Genomic DNA, 25146 nt, shown 5'->3' on the forward strand with positions numbered 1-25146 from the left:
AGGAAACATCTAAAGACTGGCTGCCACATTCAACTTTCCTGTTATTCACAATGTCACTCAATTCTGTTACCAACAATCCATTCCACTTGTTGATGGTATTATGAGGATGATGAAACTGCTTTTAAAGACTCGGTAAAGTGGACTGATTTTTTTTTTTTTTTTTTTTTTGACTAAGAGAACACTGTCAGTCAGAAAGCTGATGAACTAAATGATAAAGAGATTTTCTCTACCAGGTATAGAGAAGTCAAACTCTTTTCTTCTTAAATCTCAGATACTGTAGGATGCCACATCAGATAATTAATAAATATTTACTGGATACACACCATATACTCTGAAGTACCATGCTGGCAATAAATCATGTTTCTGATCAAGCAGTGATAGAGCAGATTCTACTAAGGAAAATAAGAAAAAGCCCCTGGAAAATAACATTAATGAAATGTCATTCCAGGTTACAAAATTACAAATAAAATAATTCTGTAAGTATTTACCTCATCACAAGCAAGATGTTACACTATTAGAGGTTCTAACAAATATTCCAGAAGAATTCAACTACAAGGCAGTGGATGGTAATGTTGGCGGAAGCTGAGGATGTCCAGAAATTTCTTGTTCCCAATCCAGAGGATCAATGGTTTAAGTTATGCATTTGAGTGTAGGTTAGGTTTGTAGAAAGATACTTTAATAATATACTACTTATTTGTTTCTCTGAATTTCAGAATACTCAGGATTTTACTAACAAACTAGGCCATTTTAACAAATATTTTTATGTTACATATTAATTATATTCCTTCAAGCTCTGAGTGAATCGGTGTTCTCTATGGTATGATCATGTTTTAATCTCTACCATCTCTTTCTTTACCATATGGACTGCTTTTCAATATACTTGAGTTTACTGAACTCCAAAGAAGTAAAAGTGACCTCTATACAGTTTATAATTCCATTCAACAATGAAATATAAACATTGATTTATCTGAAATGTAGAAGTACTTTGCTTGATTTAAAAATCCTCACAATGCTTTACTCAGTCTCACTGATGACGTTCCAGATTTTCAACTACATGTATGTTAGGGTAAGTTTTCTTATAGTGGCTGAACTACAAATCTGGATCTCTAATATATAGCTCAGCTCTGGGTTCTGTTTTTAATTATGACCCTGGAGGGTACCAGAATCTATGAAGTGAGTAGCAATAGGTTAGACTGGAGAAATTATAGGAAAAGTGGGATCATAAGAACTAAGAGAGAGTCTTGAGTAGAAACATTTTAGAAACAACTGAATAGAATCTCTACTCTTTGTGAAAGGCTATATTCAACAGTAATAGCAAAAAACCTCCACATACAGAGATTTCACCTACAGATGGTTGAACAGTGATTTTCTAGGATCCCATAATACTTTATATAATCATCTGTAATTAAATTAGCACAAGATAAAAATAATCTACTTAAAATAATATAAAGTATTCAAAACAATTGCTACGCTAAACAACATTCTTTTTCATAAAAGAAACTGTCATAGACAACCAAGTGGCAAAAACAGAATGGAGTGAGCTGTGGTTGAGTGTAAATCCTACAGCAATGAAAGTCATTTGTATTATCCTTACTTCTTTGAATAAATTCAGATGACAGCCCTGTTTCATTTCTTCATTCGGTTTGGAGGCCAGATGGCATTAGAATCATTTACTTCACCTTGTTGTGCTTAATTACTACAATAAACACACTATTTTCCAAATTAATCATAACAAAGTAATTTCATTAGTAACACAGCAGGCTGTTGAATTATTAGCATCATAACAGTTTGCAAACAATTAAACTTTATTTGAACCTTAAAAATTTGCAGAGTGGAACATTATTGTAACATCTAATGGCAATAGAGTACAAATTCAGTACAGGGCAAATAATCAAGCAAAACGCTATGTAAAATATGACTTACAATCACCTTTGAAAAAAATTAGCTCTCTGTTCATAGAAAAACAAATAAAAGCTACGCAAACATAATGAGAACATAGCAATTAGCATATTTTCTAACAAGCCATGTTGTTTAAATTCACATTAATGATTACTATTATGATCTTGAAGAGTGTGTGATATATTGTCAAGGGTGTAAAGAAAACTTTCTACCTCCTAGTATACAGATGATTTCACCAAATGAATACAAAGTAGTCATGCGTTGAAATTAATGATTGTTTTTCCTGTCAGTCCAATGAAAAATTTTTTGTTTCCTTTCTCATCTCCCACCTATATTCAAGTGAAAAAGAACAAAGGCCAGAGGAGCTCTGGACAAAAGTTAATACTTTTTTTCTGTACTGTCACCATTCCAGAGACTATCTGGCATCAGTTGGCAAAGGACTCCCTCTCCTGGATTAACTGTAAAAAGAGGCAATAATCTTCTAAATACTTTACGTTTGGAGTGAGTCTGTGCCTGAGTGGAGGAGGGGTTTCCAAGTGGGTTCCTGTGCAATGAAAAGCTGCTGCCATCTACTGGCCCAAGACTAAAATCTTCATTTAGGCCAGAAGCACAAAATCTGTGTCCACAAGGAAGTCTACATTTTCGGTGGAACCCACAACTGCTTTCACTTTTCAATCTCTCAGGCTTTGAAAACCAATCCACTAAATCCATCTCGAGTTGTCTCACTTTTGCCAAGATGATTTCAATCTATTCCAATGGCTCTATACTAGGAAAATTTAACAAGTGCATAAATTAATTTCTGAAAGCTTTAACTTGACATGGTCTAATCTATATCAACTAGAATTCACTCACAATCCCCCAAATTAATATATATTTTTTACATGTGAAATCTGATAATCACAGTACAGAGGGGATAACAGTAAAACATATACTCTGAAATATTGCTTGTAGATAGTTTTTATAAATAATGGAGGTTTTTAAACATTATCGGCTCCTCTGCATGGTTAGAATCTTTATCTTTAATGCAAAGATCTGAAAAGTTCAACAAAAGTAGTACCTTCTAATCAAGGATTCAATATTAGCAGATTATATTTACTTCAAATAATTATCCAATCAGCAGTATATTTTGATATATATATACCATAGTGGTACCTTGTAGACATTTAAAATACCTTTGATTTCAAACATACATGAAAAAGTAATAATATAACTCCACAAACCTTGCTCTGGAGTACAACGTACACCTCCAATATCAGACTAACACTACCCTTCCATTCACCTGTACCTGGGTACATGTTCCCACCGGATTTCTACACCCTCCTCTCTGAGCCTTCCTTCTCTTCTCATTGCTTTCAGAGGTGCAGAGTGGGCCCAAATCTGGACTTTCACTGTTTTGTGGTGTGACTTTAATAGCACAGTAACAATCAGGCAGGGTAAGAGTACTCAGTTATGTCTTCTGACTTTGAGAATACATTGAGATTCTTTATGCCATGACATTAGTGGCAGAATGGGACCTCTCACCCAATTTTTGTTTCATTAAATTTAAAGAAAACTACAGTAGAAAATGTTGGCAAGCCCATTATATAACCGGGGTATTTATTATTGGTAAAGGGCTTTGCACAAACCATGGTTCTGGTCCTCACGTGTGTTGCAGAGGGTGACAGTATACTCCCCATTTGCCATTCTATTGTTTTTCTTTCTTGTGGCTATATTTAACATAAAGTAAATTCACCAATCAGTAAAAGTTCTTTCATGAAAACATGTTACTACTGTTTGAAAAATAAATACTAAGATAACTCACCTACAAAGTTTTAACAAAGCTACATTCTTTAGACAGCATCTACCAAAAACTTGCATGATACATTCAATTGAAATTTTTATGAAATTATATATTACATTCTAAAAAATAACTGATATCCAGTATTAAGAGAAATCACAACTCTTACTAGAAGTAGCAATGGTTATGTGATACATATAAAATAGTGCTGAATTTTTCACACAAATCAAATGAGTAAATAAACCTATGATTATTTCTTTGAAAAACAGCAACAGGTATAACTTTACTGCTTGCATCTAATTTACATTAATATCCTTCATTTAATTTCACATCAGAGGAATATTATAATGAATGCATAAAACAACAAAGACAAACGATGCTCAACAAAACAAAGAAAGGTTATGAGCTGTCACTCATGCTTTCTCGATGATTCTCAATCCAAAGCATTTGCACACTAGCAGAGGAATCTTCCTTTTCTGCAGGCAGAAAGGGAAAGTTGCATTTTAATTTTTTTCTTCAGGCAAAATGTTGATTTTCCCTGCTTAGAAAAATGTTACATTTTTAGCCAAGGAAAAAAATGAATGTTTACGCAATATTTTGTCAATTCAGCTCCTCAGAAAGGCCATAAAAGTGGTATTTTACTAAAGAGGAGGAGGTTTGGGAAAACAGCTGGTTATTATCAAAGGGATTTTCTCTAAATAATCTATTTATTTCCAAAGTAAATTCTATGAAGTTATTTTTAAAACTAAACTAGATTTTTTTTTTAAAGAAGAAGATGATTTGGGAGCATAATCTTTGTGCTATCAGAAAACTACAAAGACTTTTAAAAAGGCAAAGACTAATAATGCAGAGACCAAGAGAACATATGAGCTATTACAGAATATTGGATTAAAATGTACTTACCCAGGACTCTCAAATATCATACATCTCCATTATGTAGGCTTTCGGCACCAAGCCAATGGCTCCCTTCATTTCTCCTACCCACCAGCCATATCTATTGTATTCCTAATTGAAAACAATATGCAATATTAACCTTCAGACTGGGTGTAAGTACAATGTTGTTTGTACGCAACTTCTTAGAAATGTTATTTCTTTTTATAAAGTTATAGGAGCTTGAGCTGCAAATTGAAACATTTTAATCTTTTTTTGTTTCTGAACACTTTAAAAATGCTGTTAGGCAAAGATTTAAATTAATGTATAAGACAAAGCCTGTTTATTTCACAGTGTAGAACACAGAAACAGTCACTTAGGACAGAAACCTAGCAAATGAAACTACATAAGGAAGTCCGCTCTCTGGGCCCCTTTCCCTCTCTCTCCCCCATCTCTCTCTCTTACACACACTCACACACACACACAGACACACACACAGACACACAGCCTGGGGGACACCTTTTATTATGCAAACACCAGTGTTAGAGGCTCCGGAGATCATAGCCAGGATCCTTAGGATACTATCTTTGCCTTCAAGGAGCTTATCATCTAGCAAGGATAGACTTTTTTTTTTTTTCACAATAAACTACTTAATTCCTAGTTAAACTCATATGACTGAAAATGATTTAGGATGTAGAGGTATGCCCCTTCTTAGGAAAATCTAAAAATGAGTATAGACGTTTTAAACAGATAAATTAGAGAATAAGGAAACACTAATAATGCTTCCCCCAACTGGCTTTCCAAAATAATTCACAAAAGGGCTCCTTTTCAAAAGCTTCCCAAAGGCATTTATTGTTCCTCTGATTGATCACAAACAACATTAGGTAAAGGATGAATGGAAGGAATTTAAAGGTGGTATTAGATTCACTCTTATGGGGGAAGATCAATAGGAAATAAAAGTATCTCAAATTATAAGGCAAAATATTAATCTAGCTGTAAAAAAAGACTGATTGATGAGTCACTTTTGCGTTCATTTTGCAGCGTGAGCTAATCCTGTGCCTCCTTTTCTTCCCTTTGCTCCGCTGACAGACACACCACTGCTCTAGGCATAGTGAACACTGTACCCGGTCTCATTTGTCTGCCAGATTGCCTAATGTATTTTTATCTCAAATTTATTTATGTTTAGTGAGATACAAACAAAGTAAAATGAATTACAAGTTTCAAGAATAATATCTCCCAAAAGCAATACTCTGAAAAAGCACTGTAGGACCCAAATTTAATTTTTCATATAAGATAAATTTTTAAAATCAATCCCCAAAGTAATTCAATAGGCTATGATTTCCAACATCTGAGTCACAGATAAATGTGCATATGCATACCGAGTTACATGTGGGGAGGGAATGTTAATACCAGTACAGATTTAACATTTGTACTGATGACTAACCAGGCTACTCACCATCAGAAAGGAAAATAATACAATTTTTCCATACAAATGTAGCAACATTCCCAGGTGTGTACTGATATGTAGTCTATCAATAGAGAGCTTACAAGATTAAAATCTATAAGTACTTTTTTAAACAATGGGATGTATCAGAATTAAGTTTTTCGTAAGAATAAGATGGAAGGAAAATGGGGGTGGAGGAGAAAGGCCTGATTCTAATGAGGGCACAGCTCTGGCTTATGAGGCAGTCGACTCAAGATTTTAAAAGTTTCCTGATAGTGTGAACTTAGTGGACAAAGTTCTCTAAGCAACGAAAATAGCCTGATGCCCAGAACTCAGTGAAGATGACTCTAATCTGTGTAGAATATATTTGTCAGAAGAAAATACCAACTTACTGAAAGCTATGATTAGTAACCATTATATCCTAATAGGTACCTAATAAAACTGCCCTTTTCAATTTTTTAAGGCAATGAATACAATTAGTGCCTAATGCTTAACAAAACAAATGTATTTCACCTTGCAGAGGCCAAAGGCCCACAGTGTAAGATTTCAAAATGGATACTTAACGAAGTAAGCCTAAGTGTGAAAGCTCTTATCCAATGCCCATCTAAGATTTTTTTCAGCTGATTACTTGGAAAGGGTAAAGGAACTAGGCCCCCAAAGGCTAGGAAAACAGAATACATTTAGTGAGAGGGCATATTATGACCCAAACCTGCTTTCAGAGAAGAGCCTGCAATCTGGGTTTCAACGTTTAGATTCAAGTTACAAACCAGAAAGTTCATATTACTTTATAATATTCTGTTTTGAAATTATAATCTACACTCTAAATTAAGGGCACATTATTGTTCTCAAAAAGCTCACTCACATCCAAATTTAAGAAATTGATTTCCAACAAATCACTTCAACAAAGGACCAATGACATACTTCACACATGGAGAGAATTTTGCATGATGGCAACTGAGAAGATTCATTAAACAGAAAGTACAGTAATAAACAGCAGAGGAGTTTATTCAGCTGTAAACAAATCCCTTAAAAGTAACATTCTTGGAAAAAATTAAGTTTTAGGCTAAAATAATCTTAAATGTTTCACTAAATTAATTTAAAATAATTGAAAGGCATACGAAACACACACCTCATAAAAGTACTCTAAAATATAACGGGTTTAAATCAGAAAAGAGTAAAAATAAAAAACCAGAATGTTTATTACTTTACATTTGTAAAGAATTCCATATAGCACTCCTGTGTGGAATTAAGAGGTAAGATAAAACATAGTGAGGTAAAAATCTAGTAGGCAAATTTATGGATTTACACTGCAGCCATTAGAGTATGTCAGCAAGACTGCAAACACAGAAGCTTTTACTTTTATCATTACTATCCTCTGTATGAGCCTCCTGAGCAACATGAATCCCAATTAAACCATTTGCAGCCTATAAATTGGAATGAAGATGCATCTTGGAGTACGGTATTCTAAACTCCAGCCTGAAGGTTCAATAGCATACACGCTTTCCTTTGGAGGAAGAAAATCTGCCTTCCTTTGCTTTCCCTGTTTGCTGTCCCCAAACAAATGTGATTATGAATGATATATTACTTACAGTGGAAAATAATGCAATCCATACAATGTTGTCTCGCTGTCCACATACTAATTGTAGTATTGGTCTAAAAGTCAAGGGTGGGTCATTAAAAAAAAAAAAAACCCTCACACCTTATCTTGTTAATAAACAAAAAATAAAGAGACAAAAGTCCTACCAGGCTGCCATCTAAATCTCTGAAAGGTTAGGAAGCATCATGTCATCTTGATGGCACACGAGATCTCAGGTACAAGAAGCTCTGCCATCTGGTATTCTTCACCCCACTCGGCTCTTAACATCAACTGAAATGCTAACATAGGCAAGTGACTGTACTTCAGGAGGACTGATAAAATAATGAAGAGTCCTTTAATCTACAGGAAACCATTCTAGTCAATTTATAAGAAATATTGCATCCCTTTGTAGGACGTGTAATTATTTTCTATTAATCATGTGCTATAAAGCTACATTATGCAGTTATTCTGTTATCACTAGAAAGAGGCCTGCAGTCAGCTTCTGACAATGTTAGGTAATTACTAACACAAAGCTTCTTTCTCCTCCCGTAGTAATGCTATCAAGATCTAGAGGTATAGTGATGCTTAGTGTATAAAAATAGTACTCAAAAGAAATTTAATATCTGCAAAATGGATGGCTTCAAGGCAAAATGTAATGTGGCAGTCAAAGAAGCAAGAAAGCTGAACTTGCCCAATAATCTGAGAAAATAATCATAAAGCAGCACTGAACAGTTGTGATCTAACTCCTCTGTTTTCAATTTTTATATCATTAAAATAGTTTTTGTTTTATTTTATAGTTAAAATTTTAGGCCTCAATTAATCATTATTAAGCAATAAATTAAAGTGATTATGTAAAAAGGCAGGAAAAAAAGGGCTAGTTTTGATAAAGTGAAACAGAGACTTTATCCAACACAATAGCAAACATATGTCCACATTTACTTACTAACTAAATCTTCTCTCTCTGCCAGTGTATTATTTTACACTTAAATAAGATGCCAACATTTACTTAAATCCTTTTCAGCACCACGATTCTCATTTCTCAAGTATGTTAATCCACTTTCTACAAACCATATGGTAAAAGAATGCTGCCTTAACAGAAACTTGAAACATTAGTAAGATTTTGTGATGTACCACCCCTTTCAGAAAGTAGTTACCAATCTGTTTGAAAGCAACAGGTGTTAGAAAGGTTAAAAGACTATATTCTTTTCTACAAACGTATATCTGTGCTTCAAAACATACCAGCCTTGTGCAGAAATAAAGGTAATTTTATTCACAAAATATAAACTACATTGAGTTTCAGAACCAGTGGACTTTACCATTGTTTTCCAACTATTCACTGTGATATGTTCGATTTTTCAAATTGTTCATAAACATTGTAGTAGCATGAAAACTAGACAACTATTTAAAATATGGAAATGCTTTCTTCAAGGCTACCTCTTCAATCTCTTCCTTTTTACTATCTCCAATTAGAACCTTTGTAAGAAGCGTTTCTTATACAACCATCGTTTCAAAAGTTGTCTTAAAATGCACAACAGGTACTTGACAACTTCGTTTTTTTTACTATTATTATCTACACTTTAACTGCTTGAATCTTAGTCTCCTAACTCATTCCTTAAATGAGGAAATGGACACTAACAATTTCTAAGATCCTCCCTGATGTTTGAATACCACCATCACGAACCTGCTTTACCAACCTAAGTCTCTTAGCAGCTCATGGAAATCAACCTCACTACTTTATAATTTACTATGCAAATGTGACTTTGAGTTACTCTAATTCAAAGAATTACTATTTTTTTCCTCCGTGCACTGGATCTTCCCAGACCGGGGCATGAACCCGTGTCCCCTGCATCAGCAGGTGGACTCTCAACCACTGCACCAGCAGGGAAGCCCCGCACTCCATTTTTAAAGCGAGAGAGACAAAAGACGAGCAAGGAAGGTGATAGTAAGAACTTAATTCCTGTAACAAATTTTAGTTTATATTCCAGAGTCAAGATACACTTAATTCAAATTTCTACACTGTCAACATTTACAATGGCATAAAGTAAAAACTGATTTGCAGACTGATGATTCTTAGATATTGTTAGGCAAAGAAAGATCAAATCATGCTCAGTAGTGGGTGGCCTTGGTACTCAGTGTATTTCACCAACCAGTACATGACTGATAACTGTTCCAGTTCAGACCTTCATCGCCTCACCCTGGATTTTTGCATCATCCACTCTGCCTCTCTGTACTTCCCGGAAACGGCCTTTGTCAGTTTACTCGGCTGCTCAGGAATGTATACTAGCCCCCCAGTGCTTTAACTACAAGCTCCTCTCACTGCTCTGGTCCCACAGCCCAACCTTCTGTGCTGCACTCATTCCTGCCTCTGTATGTCGCACTCCTTCCCCAAGGGGTATCTCCCCTCCCTCATCCAAAGCCTATCTAGTAACTAAGACTCGACTCAGGTTACCCAGCTTTCATGAATTTTTCTCTCAATTATCTAATCCATACTTACATCTCCCATTTCAAGCTGAGTATTTATTCCTCAGTGGAGTTTATGTACTTTAGTTTTGTCCGTTCAACTAAAATAAAGTAGAAACTCACTGAGATCATGGCAATGTCTTACACTCAAACTGTATGCCCCACACTCCAGGATGTGTAAAAGATGTTCAATAAATATGCACTTCATGACGAAACAAACATAGTTTTTCTTCATTTTGGATGATGCACCAGATGACCCTCCTAAATGTTTTCTTAAGAAGGGTAATTTCCAATAGGAATATATTTTCTATGTGTATATTGGACATACTTGAAGAATTTTAGTAATGACTAAACAAACATTTGTTCTGAAGTATGTTTAGCTTCACAATATGAAGTGTGCTGCTCCTCGACATGGCTGGCTGCGGCCCGTCACGTTTTCCAATGTGCTGTATAGCATACCTTGTCTAAAGAGCCTAAATTCCACTTGCAGAAAGAAAGATACCTGCCCCCTGAAGAACTGGGACCAAATAATTCTAGTTCTTCGAAGAAATGGCTTCAGTTGAATTTACTGTAAGTACGGAAGAGGTTAAGACAGAACTCTGCAAAGGCAGAAACAGTGTGGCAGGTCTAGGGGAAAATCTGCTAGTTTTTCAGCTGCTGCTTCTTATTCTTGTGATTATTTTCTCAGAAGATTGAGAGTCTCCAGCTTGCTACTAACTAGGTATGTGACCTTGGGCAATCCCCAAGTTCTTTAGGGGTGATTTTTTTTTTTACATTTATATCACTCTTTGAGACTCCACAATAATCCAGTTACGTACTTAACATAAATCAGTAAGTCTAATTATTATACATTTGGACCCTCACAGAATTACCTATATGAAATCTCTTGTTATATGTACTATAAATTTTTTGTTGTTGAGGGTAATATCTGCCACTGTTCTTATTATATAAAGTTGTTGAGGTCAGATAATCAGCGAAGATTCTAGAAATTCACGTGAGATTTTTTTTTTTTTTTAAGTAGCCAGTGCTGGGAAAAGCCAAGCTTCCTCCTTTATGATTAAAAAGAATTATTAGCTCCTTGTCTCTCCCTTTTTCAGTTTGGCTGCCAAGAAGCTCAGGAAGTTCAAGCGTAGAAACTCCATTGTCTTTTAAGGTCTCCAGAGGCAGTCCTTTTTTCCATTAGCCTTTTATTTATTTTTCCCCAAGTATGTGGAGCCTCAAGATCTTCTCACCTATAAAGAGAAGAGCTAGCACTAAGGTCCCCTACCTCCACAACTCGACCATCTAAATTCCTTTAAGAAGTTCAGGATTATTTCCTTTTTTTTTTAAATGTAAATTTATTTATTTATTTTTGGCTGCATTGGGTCTTCCTTACTGCGCGCAGGCTTTCTCTGGTTGTTGCGGAGCACGGGCTCTAGGCTCGCGGGCTTTAGTAGTTGCAGCACGCAGGCTCAGTACTTGTGGCTTGCAGGCTCTAGAGCACAGGCTCAGTAGTTGTGGCACATGGGCTCTAGAGCGCAGGCTCAGTAGCTGTGGCGCAAGGGATTAGTTGCTCCACGGCATGTGGGATCTTCCCGGACCGGGGCTCGAACCCATGTCCCCTGCATTGGCAGGAGGATTCTAACCACTGCACCACCAGGGAAGTCCCAATTATTTCCTATTTTTAACTATATTTTCATAAACATATATTAAACATCTATCTGCCATAATGTTAGATATTGGGGATTCAAAAATACTTAAGACACAGTGTCTACCTCAAGGAATTGAGACAGGGAAACGGATAATCCTGGTCATGGCCCACGTAGGTATAGCAAAATGGAAAGAGAAAAGCCTTTGGGCTCAGATCTGCGTTGAGTCCAGGAGAAGGTACTTCCTAGCTGGTATCCTCAGGTGATTTACATAATAAGCTTACATAAGCATCAGTTTTCTTACCTGCAAAATTATATTGATAGTACCATATCCTTTGTAGGGTTACCTTAAGAATCAGAGGAATGAAAGCACATTGAGTACCTAGAACAAGGTATGCAATAAATACTTTTTCATCCCTTCCCTCTGCCTTCCCACTAACTGGTGTAGCAAAATACCAGGGCAACAAAAAAAAAACAGAGCATTTTGGAGTGCACCATAAGGCAACCTGATTATTACGGGCTGTTCCAAAGGGAATCTGATCTTTAAAGGGATAAGAAAGGAGACATCTCAAAAGAGTGAGAATGTGCCATGTATACATTGAGGGAGCTCCTGATTTTTGTGGGGGGCGGTCAGGGGAGAGCAGAAGGGCATAAAAAAATCATGGATTTTTCCATTTAAGATTTTTTTTTTTTTTACTTACCAACATGGTGCTTTTCTTTAAGGTTGTTTTGGTTTGCTCCTGGAAAACCTTTGCTTACTCCATGCAGAATTACACCGTGTAGGCTCTGCAGCCATAGCAGCCCATTCACTGCCACCTCTGCGTAACTTGCCTCTCTGACACTGCCTTCTGGTTTCTCCTTTACTTCTCAAGCCACTGCAGGGGCTCAGCCTGACAGCCTGTCTTCTGTAGGCACCTTCCCCCTTCATCTGTCAACATTTTCCTGGAATGCTCCCTCCATTTTATGTAAGAGAAAATCGGGAAGTACTAGAGCATGGTTTTTGCAAATAGGTAACAAGAGTCCCATGAGTGGAATGAGAACATCTTCTGACGTAGTGCTGTTTCCATACACTGCTTATCACCACCAGGGAGAGATTATAAGCATAGCATAGGTCTGCCCACTATGCTTCACCGTGGGCATTTAGCATAGAAACTAAATGCCGTCAGACCCAAACAACCGCAGTGACAAGTACAAACACTCCTCCTCCTTCCCAAAAGACTACAAGATGTGATAACATTTAGGGAACTAGCGTAGTATCATCAAGGTATGTCCTATATTGAGGTGTCCTGGTTACTCTTCAGCAGGTGGTTTTGCTGTATGTGGCACATGGAGTCAGATGGTCACAAAGGAAAAACTAAGAGAGCTAAAAAGGAACTCTTTATTTCCCTCTGCCAGTAGAGCTCAGCAAGACTTTCATTTTATTTGTTTTTCTGGTAAGTCTGAAGCCAAAAAAGCCTTAGTAACAGAATTTTTACATTTTCACAATGAGAAGCAAATGATCAGTGACAGTTACATTTCACCAATCACTGGAAAAAGTCACAGCTACAAAGGGAAGCAATGCTCGAAACTCCAAACAACACACACTAAAAAAATGCCCTTTTACTGTATATTAGTGAACACTGTCAACCCACATTTCCTGTTTTTGACTTAATAAAAAATGTCTCAAAAAGCTGCAAAGCCCAAGTCACATGTGTCCTAGACTAGATGAAATATTCCAGGATTCTTAACTCTCTTATTTTTCTGTTAATAGCAGACAAGCAGCATGCCTCTTTCCTGCTGAAGCATAGCTCTTCTGTCATTAAGCCTCTAAAAATAATTTATTGCCTTAAAAGTAAGAATAGGAATGTGGTTAGCAATTTACTGGTGAGTACAGATTGAAGGATAAACTAATAGACAATGTAAATCCAGAACAGCAAATAGAATAAAATAGCCAAAGAGCTATGTGGGACTATAATATGCCTGTAGCTATATAACCTGGATCCTGCCATGAAAATTATAAAACTCCATAAACACGGTTCTAGGACAATACTATTAACTATGATATTGTGTCCATGTTTAAGGTGGTAATAAAATTGAAATGCAAACCAGTAAAAGAATTTAGCATGATTTTAAACAACCTGATTCCTCATAAATAAATAAATAAATAAATAAAAATAAAAGATTTGCAATCTCAAATATGAATTTCCCCATCAAATAAATCTGAAAGTAGGCCTTGTGTTTCATAATAACTTCACTAACAAGGCAGCTGTCATAAAAATCACATATTCCTGGAGACCTCCCTGGTGGAGCAGTGGTTAAGAATCCACCTGCCAATGCAGGGGACTCAGGTTCGAGTCCTGGTCCGGGAAGATCCCACATGCCACGGAGCAACTAAGCCCATGCACCACAACTACTGAGCCTGCGCTCTAGAGCCCGTGTGCCACAACTACTGAGCCTGCGCTCTAGAGCCCGTGTGCCACAACTACTGAGCCTGTGTGCCACAACTACTGAAGCCCGCACGCCTAGAGCCCATGCTCCGCCACAGGAGAAGCCCCTGCAGTGAGAAGCCCCTGCACCACAATGAAGAGTAGCTCCTGCTGTCCACAACTAGAGAAAGTCCCTGTGCGGCAATGAAGACCCAACGCAGCCAAAAATAAATTTTTTAAAAAAAGGTAATTGTACCTTGTTTAAAAAGAAAAAATCACATATTTCACTTTCATCCCTCCCTATAAATACCTTCCATCTTTGTGTGTGTGTGTGTGGGGGGGAATTTCTAAATCTCCACTGAACTATTGAAGTATATAAAATGTTTTAACACATAAAAAAACAGCAGCAATGTTATATGAAAAGACCTGTAAGCAAAAAGTTACAGGCTTGCATTTTTAGGCAAGTAGTATTTAGATTTATTATTAGTAAGGTTCAAAGGTTAAAACCAAGAAAATGCCAGACACTTTGAAGGAGGGGCTAGCTCAGCCAGGGGTCACATGGCAGCTGCTAATTGGAAAATGTTAAAAAGGGAAGGGGAAGGGCAGGGTAGCTGCCTTCTCTTCCTTCTTTATTGTAACATTTGATTTTCACTAAAAAAAGAAAGAAAGAAAGAAAGAAAAAAGTAAAGAAAGAAAGAAAAGCTAAGATCTGTATAACTCAAAAGAGGCTTAAAATAAATAAATCACCCCCAGGCAGACTGAGCACAGCTGACACCCCATCAAGGCTTCCTTGCAAAAATAGAAAAAAAAAGACTGAATTTTAAAATCAAACTATATTTCTATAGTGAATTTTAATACAGAGAGCCTAATCATCAAACTAGCTAAATCTTTTTGTCATTATATTTACAAAATTAAAATATTCTTTATTATAGTACATGCCATTTTATTTCTTGATTTGTCTAAAGGTTTATTTATATTGAAAAGAATGTATCTCTTCTTAAACTATCTTGTGTTGCCTTTTTTAAAAAGATTATTTTCAGAACTAACAAGCTTCTAGAAGGTAAGTCAAATTAACGATAATTAAATACTGCAAACTATAGATCAGTTAATTATAAAAAGCAAGTTGTGTTTCTTTGAAATCTTTTAAATGGCATTTTTTATTAGAAAAGTTGTGGCACTAATTTTTTTTTTACTAAGTACACATTTTTTATGTCTCTATAAATACTGTTAGACTCCTTAAAATGCATTTTTCCTTAAGTATACAATTTTTACATTTAATTCAGAATGATGAAAAGAATTTTCATGATTAATGCTTATACTTCATTGACATGAGATAGGAAAGTAATAACCCATAGCTAAATTTAAAGTTGGATTTATGACATCATTTTGATTGTGCACATTAGCTGCAATTACCTGCACCACTCATTCTGAGCCACTAGATGGTGTAAAAAATAAATTTAAACGGTAAATTTTCATTCCATCACCATGGAATCTAAATATAACTCTGAGAAAGATTAAACAAATTTCTAGGCATATAACAATGCTAGTGATTTCTATATTTATTGCACTTAAAAAAAATCAATACATACCATCAGCTCTACCTTGATCTAGAAACAAGTCCTTTTGAGCAATTCTTTGCTCTCTTCTTCTAAGGGCCTTGAGTTCTGAATTTATAAAGATACTCATCATTCAAACTGCTGTCATCATTCACATATTAAATAAATTTATGATATTAACTTATGGTCTATGTTTGCCAAAATTTTTATAAAAACTGGAAGACCAAGCAAATATAAAATTAAAGAATCATCAGAGGTTCCTATCTGAACTCACCCAAAGCCAAGTGGGGAAGTAAGAGTCTTCATAAATATATCCTGAACCCCAAAGCAACCTGACAACAAATAGCCAAGATGCTCATCAACAGCCCAGAATTTGTCCAAATTCCATCAAGAGAAAACTAACTGTCCTCCTTTCACCCTCACTGAGATCAACCTGGTTGATTCTACTAGGTCCGCAGCTGGGTAAATATGGGTATTTACTCATCCAGCCAATGGTGATAATGTGCTAACAAAGCCTTGTCTCTTCTTTTAAAAACCAAAATGAGCTCCAGATAAAATGCCCATCTCTAGAAGGCCTCTCATGAAATGCTGCCGGTGGAAATTTAAACCTTGTGAAAGGTTGATAAAGGAAGTATTTTCAGGCAGCCCATACCCAAATAACAGCATTTAGAAATTTTAGATAGGAGTATATTCTTCCTGTGAGGTGGACTACCACCCTTAGCTCTATGACAGGCTTCACATATAAAATTACAATCATCACAAAACAGGTTTGGGAGAAAAGGAATGACTTCCCGCAGAATCCTAGAAATATGGTACACACCTATGATTGTACTTTCAATTTCATATTCACAGAAAATGATTTTCTGAGGCAATGGCAGAAATAAGACAAGCCTATGGGAACGCTGCTTGCGCCACAGCCTGTCCCAGAGGCTGGTACTCTGAGGCTTTCAGCAACAAAGACAACTTGAAAAAAAACCCAAAAAAAACCAAAGACAACTTGATTCATAAAGAAGGCTTCAAGAACAAACCCACATGGGCTTTGTAAGTTTCATATTTTACCATACAAACATACTGGCTACATGCCATTTATCCCTATAGTCTGAAGTTCCAAGTGGAAGCTAATCAACCTTTTAATTTTATATGCAATTTTACACACAATTTAATTTTATGCAGCTAAATTGGTGAAAGAAACTGTGAGCTAAGTAAATTTGAGGAATGATTCCAAGAAAGTTTCTTTTCAAGAACTGAAACTAATCAGTTTGCTTTCTATATTAAGTAACTGGCTCAAAAAGCTGTCATTTTAACACAGGACTATTGAATGCTCTGTAATGGGCTTAATCCAAGAGTTGTGATATGGCAATCTATAGCTTCCAAGAACTGTATCTTTCTTAAAAAAAAAAAAATACACTAGCAAGCAGAGGACTGAGAAATAAGGGACAAGTCTTATTTGGGCACCTCAACCAGCAATGATCACAGTAGGCTGTATTTACTTACTATTTTCCTCCAATCTACAAGGGCTTATCTCTCTCTCTTTTTTTTTTTTTTCTTTGGATTCCTGGTGCCTAGAATGGGTCCTTGCACATTTTAGGCACTTTACGACAGTTACAAGTTAAATACAAGTAAGGAAAGAAGGGGGGGGAGGAGGGGGGGGGAAGAAGAGAGGGAAAAGGAAGGAAGACAGATACAGGCATAAGAAAAAAACAGAGCAGAAAGCTCTGACCTGGGAGTCAAAACACCTTGTTAAGTACTGGCTCTGGCACTTTCTTGACCCAAATTCCCTCATCTGTAAAACCAAGGATAGATAGATGAGCCCTAAGATCTCTCACTCAAATGTTCTATGATTTTCTGTGTATGATTTTATGCACCAGTCAACTAGTGTTTGAATTCAATAAGTGACCTTATTTCCAAATTCTCTTCTGTATCTAATAAGTCATATTATCTTTCTGAATAAGTCATAATCTTTCCAAAATATTTCTCTAATCAACAAAGCACATTAAACTCCTAGACTTATGATTTATGTAACATTTCTTTACTCATAGTTAAATAGTCTCCATACATCATTTGTTTCTAATGTGGCCTCATGAAGTAGACTGAGGGAGATATTTTTTAACCCCCATATTACAGTAGGCAAAGTTAAAATATGAAAGTTAAAGGAGCTCAGGCATGTCATTAGAAGTATAATCAATTAAGAATCTTGACTTTTAGATCTAAGGCCAGAAGCATTTTGAATAATCCAGTATCTTAAGAGGCAGAAACAATGATTTTGTATACATAAGGATGAGTTCATAGCAATATACTCTGCTATTATGTTTACAAATACAATTCTGTTAAACTTTAAAAAAATTACCTAAACCTGTCTGAATAGAAAAGTATTGCTTTTAAATTGTCGGAACACCCAATGTATTTACATAAAGATGAAAAACTTGTTCTATAAACACAGTGTTACCAGTAGTGAATGGCAGACAAAATCAGAATAAGCACACAGAAGAATAAAAAGGAAGAGGAAAGAAAAACATAATAAATAACCTAATACCTTACAATGTTAACTTTCACATAAGTATATTGTTTCTGGAGAAGGCAGTGTGTGGATGTGAGCCAAAGGCTGAAGTGATAGGTAAACACACTGTTAAGTTGAATCCTGTTATCTGATTGTGTTTAAAATTTGATTACATTTCACTTGACAAAATAATTATTGTGAACTCCCAATTGTTAACAAGGACCTAGAAGAATTCCAGTTGGCATTTTTTCCCTAGTGTTGTAGATCCAAATGCATAAAAATGCAGCTTTGCATTCGTGCTTTACAGTTGTCATTTTGGGGTATCTGCTTACCTTGCTAAGAATGTAAATCACATCACCACGTTTAAATGACAATTCATCAGAAAGAGCTCCTGTGCAGTCCCACAAACCCTGGTAAAAATTAGCATAATCGGTGCTTTTATCTCCTAGGAAGAAGACAGAGAAAACAAGAGTTAGATCTTTCATGTAATGGCCCCTCACTTAAAAATGAACAAATAGCAATTAAAGGGCCACTCCAAACCACCAAAAAGTCTAAAAAAATTCTGCCCTCATTCAAAGAACACTTTATAACATCCACACAAGAATCCTACTTCTTACTCTCATCTAATTAAGGACCATTTTCAAAAAGATCTAATTTTGAATGTCTTTTCTTTCCTCTCTCCTTTTCTTGTTTTTACCTAAAACTTGTAATTGAACATGTTTCTTCAAACCAGCACCTAAGTTACTTCCCACTTATTTTCTATAACAAACCTAAGCCCACTTGCAACATGTTTTGAAGATGAGTCAGCCTCCCTGTATAATGAGCAATATCCATGAGATGTGATAAACACGTTGTGAAATAAGCACCGTACAGAATTTAGGACACATCATAAAAATAATAATAATAATAAAGGAGCTAAGGTACAAATATAACCAAACAAGGTAACAAAAAAACTTTTTGAAATTTAAACTTCAAAAAAAAAATGCCTCAATGGCATATATATATATATATATATATACTTTGATATGGACCATTTTTAAAGTCTTTATTGAATTTGTTACAATATTGCTTCTGCTTTTTTTATGTTTTGTTTTTCTGGTCGCGAGGTATGTGGGATCTTAACTCCCCAGACCAGGGATCGAACCTGCACCCCCTGCATTGGAAGGCGAAGTCTTAACCCCTGGACCGCCAGGGAAGTCCCTAAATTTAAACTTTTTCAAAACATAAAGCTGGTTAAAGGAAGAGAATAAAATGAAAGTAATCTAAAGGATAATTCCAGCTCTTATCTTTAGGGACTTTTGTACCCAAAGCTTCTCAAAGTTATTTCTAAAATATTTTAGCAACTTTGAAACTGCCAGTGCTAAAGCTGCATTTTCCAAGATTTCTGTCAGCCCTAGTTTAGGACATTAGGCTCTGAATAAACATGCAACATACACTGGAGTTATCAGCTCATCCTTCTAACAGCATAAGCACAATGGATGTGATGTGTTCAAACTGCCATACAGACCATTAACTGATTGATTATTTAGCGCTCTCCGCTCTATAATACCACAATAAACCGGGTAATAAATGCTTTGTCACTTATACAATGTGGGTCGCCTGAAACACAGCACAGAGTTAAATACACTGGCTGCTTTTGTTACACTGAGAACTGTTTCCTGTTTTTAATTTCATGATAATTGAGTTTTGATGAGTTAATGCAAAAAGAATGCAAGCAATATCAATAAGATGTCCCTGTATTCACTAACCAGGCAGAACATACACGTGCTGACAACTTCCATCATTGGAATGTCATCTTTGAATTCTGAGGGGATAACTGTGGAGACACATGCTGGATCAGGGTTGTCATCTTAGTTTTGTTATATGGCTCTCAAACAGCAGGCTCCTTGGCAATTCCAACACAACCGGTCACATTAGCGTGTCAGGAGGGCGTTCATCTTATTACACGTAGTTTGTGATTTATTCAAAGTGTTAGGTTTATTAGAAATTTTAAAAATTCTCTTTAGTGTCTGAAACATTTTTTAAAGCCAAAAAGAAAATCTGAATAATATGGAGTCTGACATTTAAGAAGTAAGACGCGACTTTTCCATTATACTTTTAAGAAAATAAACAAGGACAATCCTCCTATTAAAGTTTTTCCGCTTGTTTTCTAAGAACTCAAGAAAAGAGGGGGGACGGGGGAAAGGAGGGATAGAAGGAGGGAGGGAGACAGAGAGACAGACACCTTATTGACTTTCCCTCTCTAGCATTTGAACACTCATCACAGAAGCTAGCAGGGATGTACACAAGCCTGGGAATCCAACCAAGAACTAACAATGCTTGTGGCCACCCTTCATTACATTTTCCCCTCAAAGCATGTATTATGGAAATTCTATGAATGGGCACTAGAGGGCACTCTGGCTGGACAGATTTCTCCAAACATTGTCAAATTTTTTTAAGAAAAAAATTACTTAATAATAAAGTGACTGATTTCCTTTAAAAACCACTTATTTAGACAAATAGGGATTTAGAAGTTGAAACATTCTAGTCAGATTAAATCAACTGCTAACTGGGTCAAATGTTGTGCCCCATGCAGTCCGTCAGTGTCAGTTTAAAAGTCAAGGAATTAGAGCAAAGAGAGGATGACATCATTTCACACGCAAGGCCCTCCCCCATAGTCACTGGCCAGGAGGTAAAAGGATCTAAAGAGCTGGTTTCCCCAGTCGAGGCTCCTGTGTGTTCCCCATGCTGCTCAGCCTTAGGCTTGATCCTAAAAGGCTGAAGAAAGAAAACCTGGGTTAAAAACTAGAGAAGTTTTGGCTTGGCTGGAGCATCCCAGTGGGTTCTGCAGCTGTTCAGCCTGCTGCTTGCTCTTTCCTTTTTCAGATTCTCTCACAATAGTTTTTCATTCAGTAGATTTTCAAACGCAGGGGAGAGGGAAGAAGGAAGAGGAGAGTATACGGTGATTTCTAACACATAATCCTGACCACTTTGGGGGTCTCTCCTCCCCTCGATGCGCTTAGTGAAACTCCCATTAACACTAATGGGAGTTACAGGAGCACAGGAGGGGAAGAGAGACCCCAACCGTGTGCAAGATGCATCTCTCCCTAGATGCGCATCATGGGCATTTCATTAAATCTCACTGCTGTAAAAAGGCAACAGAGCTAGCGATCTGGCAGTCCTGGGAACAAGACACATTTTCTACTGTGCTTTCTGCAATCTTGATGATGATGTTACCCAAAGACCAACCTCATTCCTGTGTCCCATATGTGAGCCCTGTTAAAGAACAGTAAGTTGTTTATGTCACATGGCTACCTGTACACACAAACTGACTATTCTATTTCAGCATGCAATATTAGTTATGATGTAGAACATTGGTCCCCAACCTTTTTGGCACCAGGGACCGGTTTCATGGAGGACAATTTTTCCACGGACGGGGGGTGGTGGAGCATGGGGTTGGGGGGATCGTGGGAATGGTTCAGGTGGTAATGCGAGCAATGGGGAGCGGCACATGAAGCTTGGCTCGCTCGCCCACCGCTCACCTCCTGCTGTGCGGCCCGGTTCCTAACAAGCTGCGGACCGGTACCAGTCCGAGGCCCAGGGGTTAGAGACCCCTGATGTAGAAGAATCACAACGGGGGAGAAAACCTGGCAGTCTATGTTTATTATTAGCCTTAGTCTCCTTTGGAAAGTAATGTCAAAATTCTTAAAATGAATTCCAGACATAAAAATTAAGAATTATCTTGTTCCTCAGAGAGCAGCAAGCTCCTCTGGTTTACTTTTCTAAATTTTAAGTGTGTTTAAACATACACAAAAAATTATGCATCGATATCCTTGGAAGCACTGTGGGTTCACAGAAGTTAACACTGTTCACTTATACACTGAAAAAATAATCCCTGTGAGATGTGTTTTTTAAACACAACAACAACAACAAAAAAAATGGGATGGAGCATAATGTCATAAACCACCGATAAGCTTACATTCTGAATACAAATTAAATCGGTTTAGTTGTCTTTATTATATGAATTAATTTTCCTATTCTATCCACATCGTGATCTGTTTTCAAAATTATCAAAAAAAAAAACACATCTCATTATGTTTCTGTCCTAAGAAGCATATATGGTTAAAAAAGAAGGTAAAGAAAGAAAGAAAATAACGTTCTAAATTAGCTGGCTTGTGAAAGATTTAAACAATGTATTTGCTTTTGTAAGTTAAACATGCAAAAACAGATCACTGAGCAAGAATAACAGAATTGTTACGGAAGTACAAGCTAAACATTGGAGATATTTACTTTTGCAAAAATGAAAAGATTTTTAAAACATGATGACAATGGGTAAAACACAATAATAAGATAATGGAGAATCTCTCCTTGGCTAGTGTTATAGGTGTAAAAACTATTTTAGAAAGGTAAGCATTTTGTATAATGTTCAAAAAAATCAAATGGAATCTTTATTTTTTTATATGTAAAAATATATGCAAGCTACATAAGCTTAAACATGAAATAACTTGTAAGAAATACATGCTTAATTTTGTTTTTGCTTACATATTTTACATTAGAGTAGTCTGAAAAAAGAATTTTTCCTTTAGTAAAATCAGTCAATGTGAAAAATATAACATTCTTGAGTAAGGTTAGAAGTTCACATCATGTGATGCTCAGCAAGATAGGAATACCCTTGTCAACTCACTGCCCTGCCCAGCAAACAAACTTCTAATGTTACATCTTTGACAGCCTGGGGAGAACAAAGGTCACTGGTATGCAAAAGCATTAAAAGTGTTGCTTGAAAAGAATTTCATGTCACTGAAGATAAGAATTATTGCAGCGCTTTATAGCAATTGCATGAAAAGGTAGATCTCCTTATTGCATTCCTTTGAGGAAAAACTGATTTGTTCTTCCTTCCCTCAAAGGCAAAAATTTGGGAGATAGTTACTTTAAAAGGGTTTTGGAAAAACACAATTGTTTTAAGCCAAAACACTCATATTTGTGGAAAGAAGATCTGTATGTGTCCGCCTTCTATACCTGCACAGAAATTAAAAAAAAAAGAAAACGACATGCTTTTGGCAGAAGCTTTATGATAATAACAAAACGTATGTACTTAAAATGGCCAGTGAACATTGTCCTCAAGGCTTTGCTCAGCCTTGGTGTTTATAGCTGCATCTAATGACTTGTTCCTCACTTCCCTTCTGAAAAAAGCAAACCCAAACCTTTTGCAGCAACCTGCTCCTGCTTTCCTGTCCAGGTCCGGAAATCAGGCCTCTGTTTCCTTTCTACATGCCACAGTAGGAAGGACTCGGGAAGGCTACTTCCTGAACACACACTGCTTGACCACCCTGCCCCTGACAGCTTGAAAGAGTGATGTATGGACATATCAGAGAGGGGAGGTGACTCCCAACTATAGCTCTTTGCAGGACATGGGATGATATGGCAGACCTTGCCCCAGCTGACATGTGGCTATGAAGAGGTGTAAAGTCCTGATAAGAAGGCAGTCCTTCTCTTCTCTCTGTGTAAAATAATTGCTGGTTTATCAAAACTAACCTCATGCTTGCACTACAGATACGGTTTATCTCCTGCTATTTGGAAATAACAAGCAGCAAGAAAAGTTGCCTTTATCATGTGATTCCGTACACAGCACGTGCAATTATTTTTCCAGTCTTAGTCATAATTAGTAGCTGGGGCCACGTGCCAAGTGGAAAGGGATAAGGGGAATATCCTTCTTAGCCTTCCAGGCCACCACTGTCCTTTTCCCACTTGTAACCTGCTGTCACTGGACTCTGGCATTTCTTACCCAATTCATTTGCTTTCTGTGTTAATCATATGCAATGAAGATATGCATGGCCAACATTTAAACAGGCTGCAGATCAATTAGTGGTCTTAAGTTTATCTGATTTTTATCAAAGAAGACAGAGCTGTGGGTCGATTGTCAGAGCCTGTGTCAAGTTGACCTTTTCAGAGATGTCTACATTGCCAGTCCCCTGGGCAACTTGTTGTCCCCTGTTAGTCTCTGAATGGCAGAAGTCTGTTCTGCTCAAGCACAAAGTATACACAGATGTCTATATTACATTCTTATAGGTTTGACAGCAACTGCATGTTGTATCTATAAACTGTCCTTTAGCAGTGACACTTCCTCAATGATGCTAAGCTAATTTATGCAACTAAATCTCCTTTGCGCAGAAATGAAAGCTAATTGAGTCGTTACAAAGTAATTCAGAAAGGAATACCTTGTATAAATTGGCTTACTTTATAAATCCTTCTCAAGTGGTTTTCATGCATCCTAAATGGGTCTAAGAAGCTTATCAGCCATAAGAGGTCCAGACCCAAGGAGACAACCTCGGGGAGCTGAGGACACATCTTTAGAGCAGTAAGAAAGTGACGAAGAGGAAAGTGAACAAAACCAAAATAAGCTTTCCCAGAAAGCTGCACAACTCATTACCTGTGGTGTGGTGAATGCTGTCCTGACTCATCTTCCTTTGCCCCTCCACTTTCATCGGAGCTCCATCCTCTTCCTCTTCTGTAAATAAACAACATAAATGGGACACTGAAGGCTTTCCTCAGGGAGAAAGACACAGTACTCACCCAATCTTAAGAGCAAAACTAAAAGTGTATAACACATAAGTATTCCTTTTCAAAGAATGAAACCACACAACATTCGCATCCCCCTTTCAATAATCTAAAGCTGAACAAAGAAACCTCTAGCTATTTCCAAATAGCAACCTGACCAGTTGGCTTGATAAAATTTAAGGTATGTACTAACGTTTCACATATTTTGTTTTAAATATTCACAGAAACTCATCTGGAATAATCTTAAATCCAGAAAAGCCCTAAAAATGCAGTAAGATGACACCCGGCATTATACGGATTGACCACATTATACTGTGGCATGAGTACCACAGATAAAATCATGGTCCCTAAAACAACAGCAGAGCAAAGAGAAAATGTGTGATATAAAATACAGTTAACCTAGAAGTCATTTACTGAGCATCAGATACTTCATGTTTTCTCAATTGATCATCACAGGAAGATACTAGAAGCATCCTCACCCTTCAAGGTAATACCCCCCA

At 36.7% G+C, this 25146-nt stretch overlaps 1 protein-coding gene across 1 annotated transcript in view; it reads right to left on the reverse strand.

Annotated features, from left to right (window-relative positions):
* Positions 1-1787: 1787 nt before the first annotated feature.
* Positions 1788-25146, reverse strand: part of SKAP2 (src kinase associated phosphoprotein 2) — a 150341-nt gene continuing 126982 nt past the window's right edge. Inside the window, exons 10-13 of the mRNA XM_081243739.1 lie at positions 24519-24596; positions 18445-18557; positions 4580-4681; positions 1788-4152 (exon numbers count right to left, since the gene is read on the reverse strand). Coding sequence (XP_081099865.1) covers positions 4589-4681; positions 18445-18557; positions 24519-24596 — 284 coding nt within the window. The 3' untranslated portion in view covers positions 1788-4152; positions 4580-4588. The remainder of the gene's footprint in view (positions 4153-4579; positions 4682-18444; positions 18558-24518; positions 24597-25146) is intronic.

The sequence above is a fragment of the Mesoplodon bidens genome, assembly GCF_964165515.1.
Source record: "Mesoplodon bidens genome assembly, chromosome: 9".
Taxonomy (NCBI): domain Eukaryota; kingdom Metazoa; phylum Chordata; class Mammalia; order Artiodactyla; family Ziphiidae; genus Mesoplodon; species Mesoplodon bidens.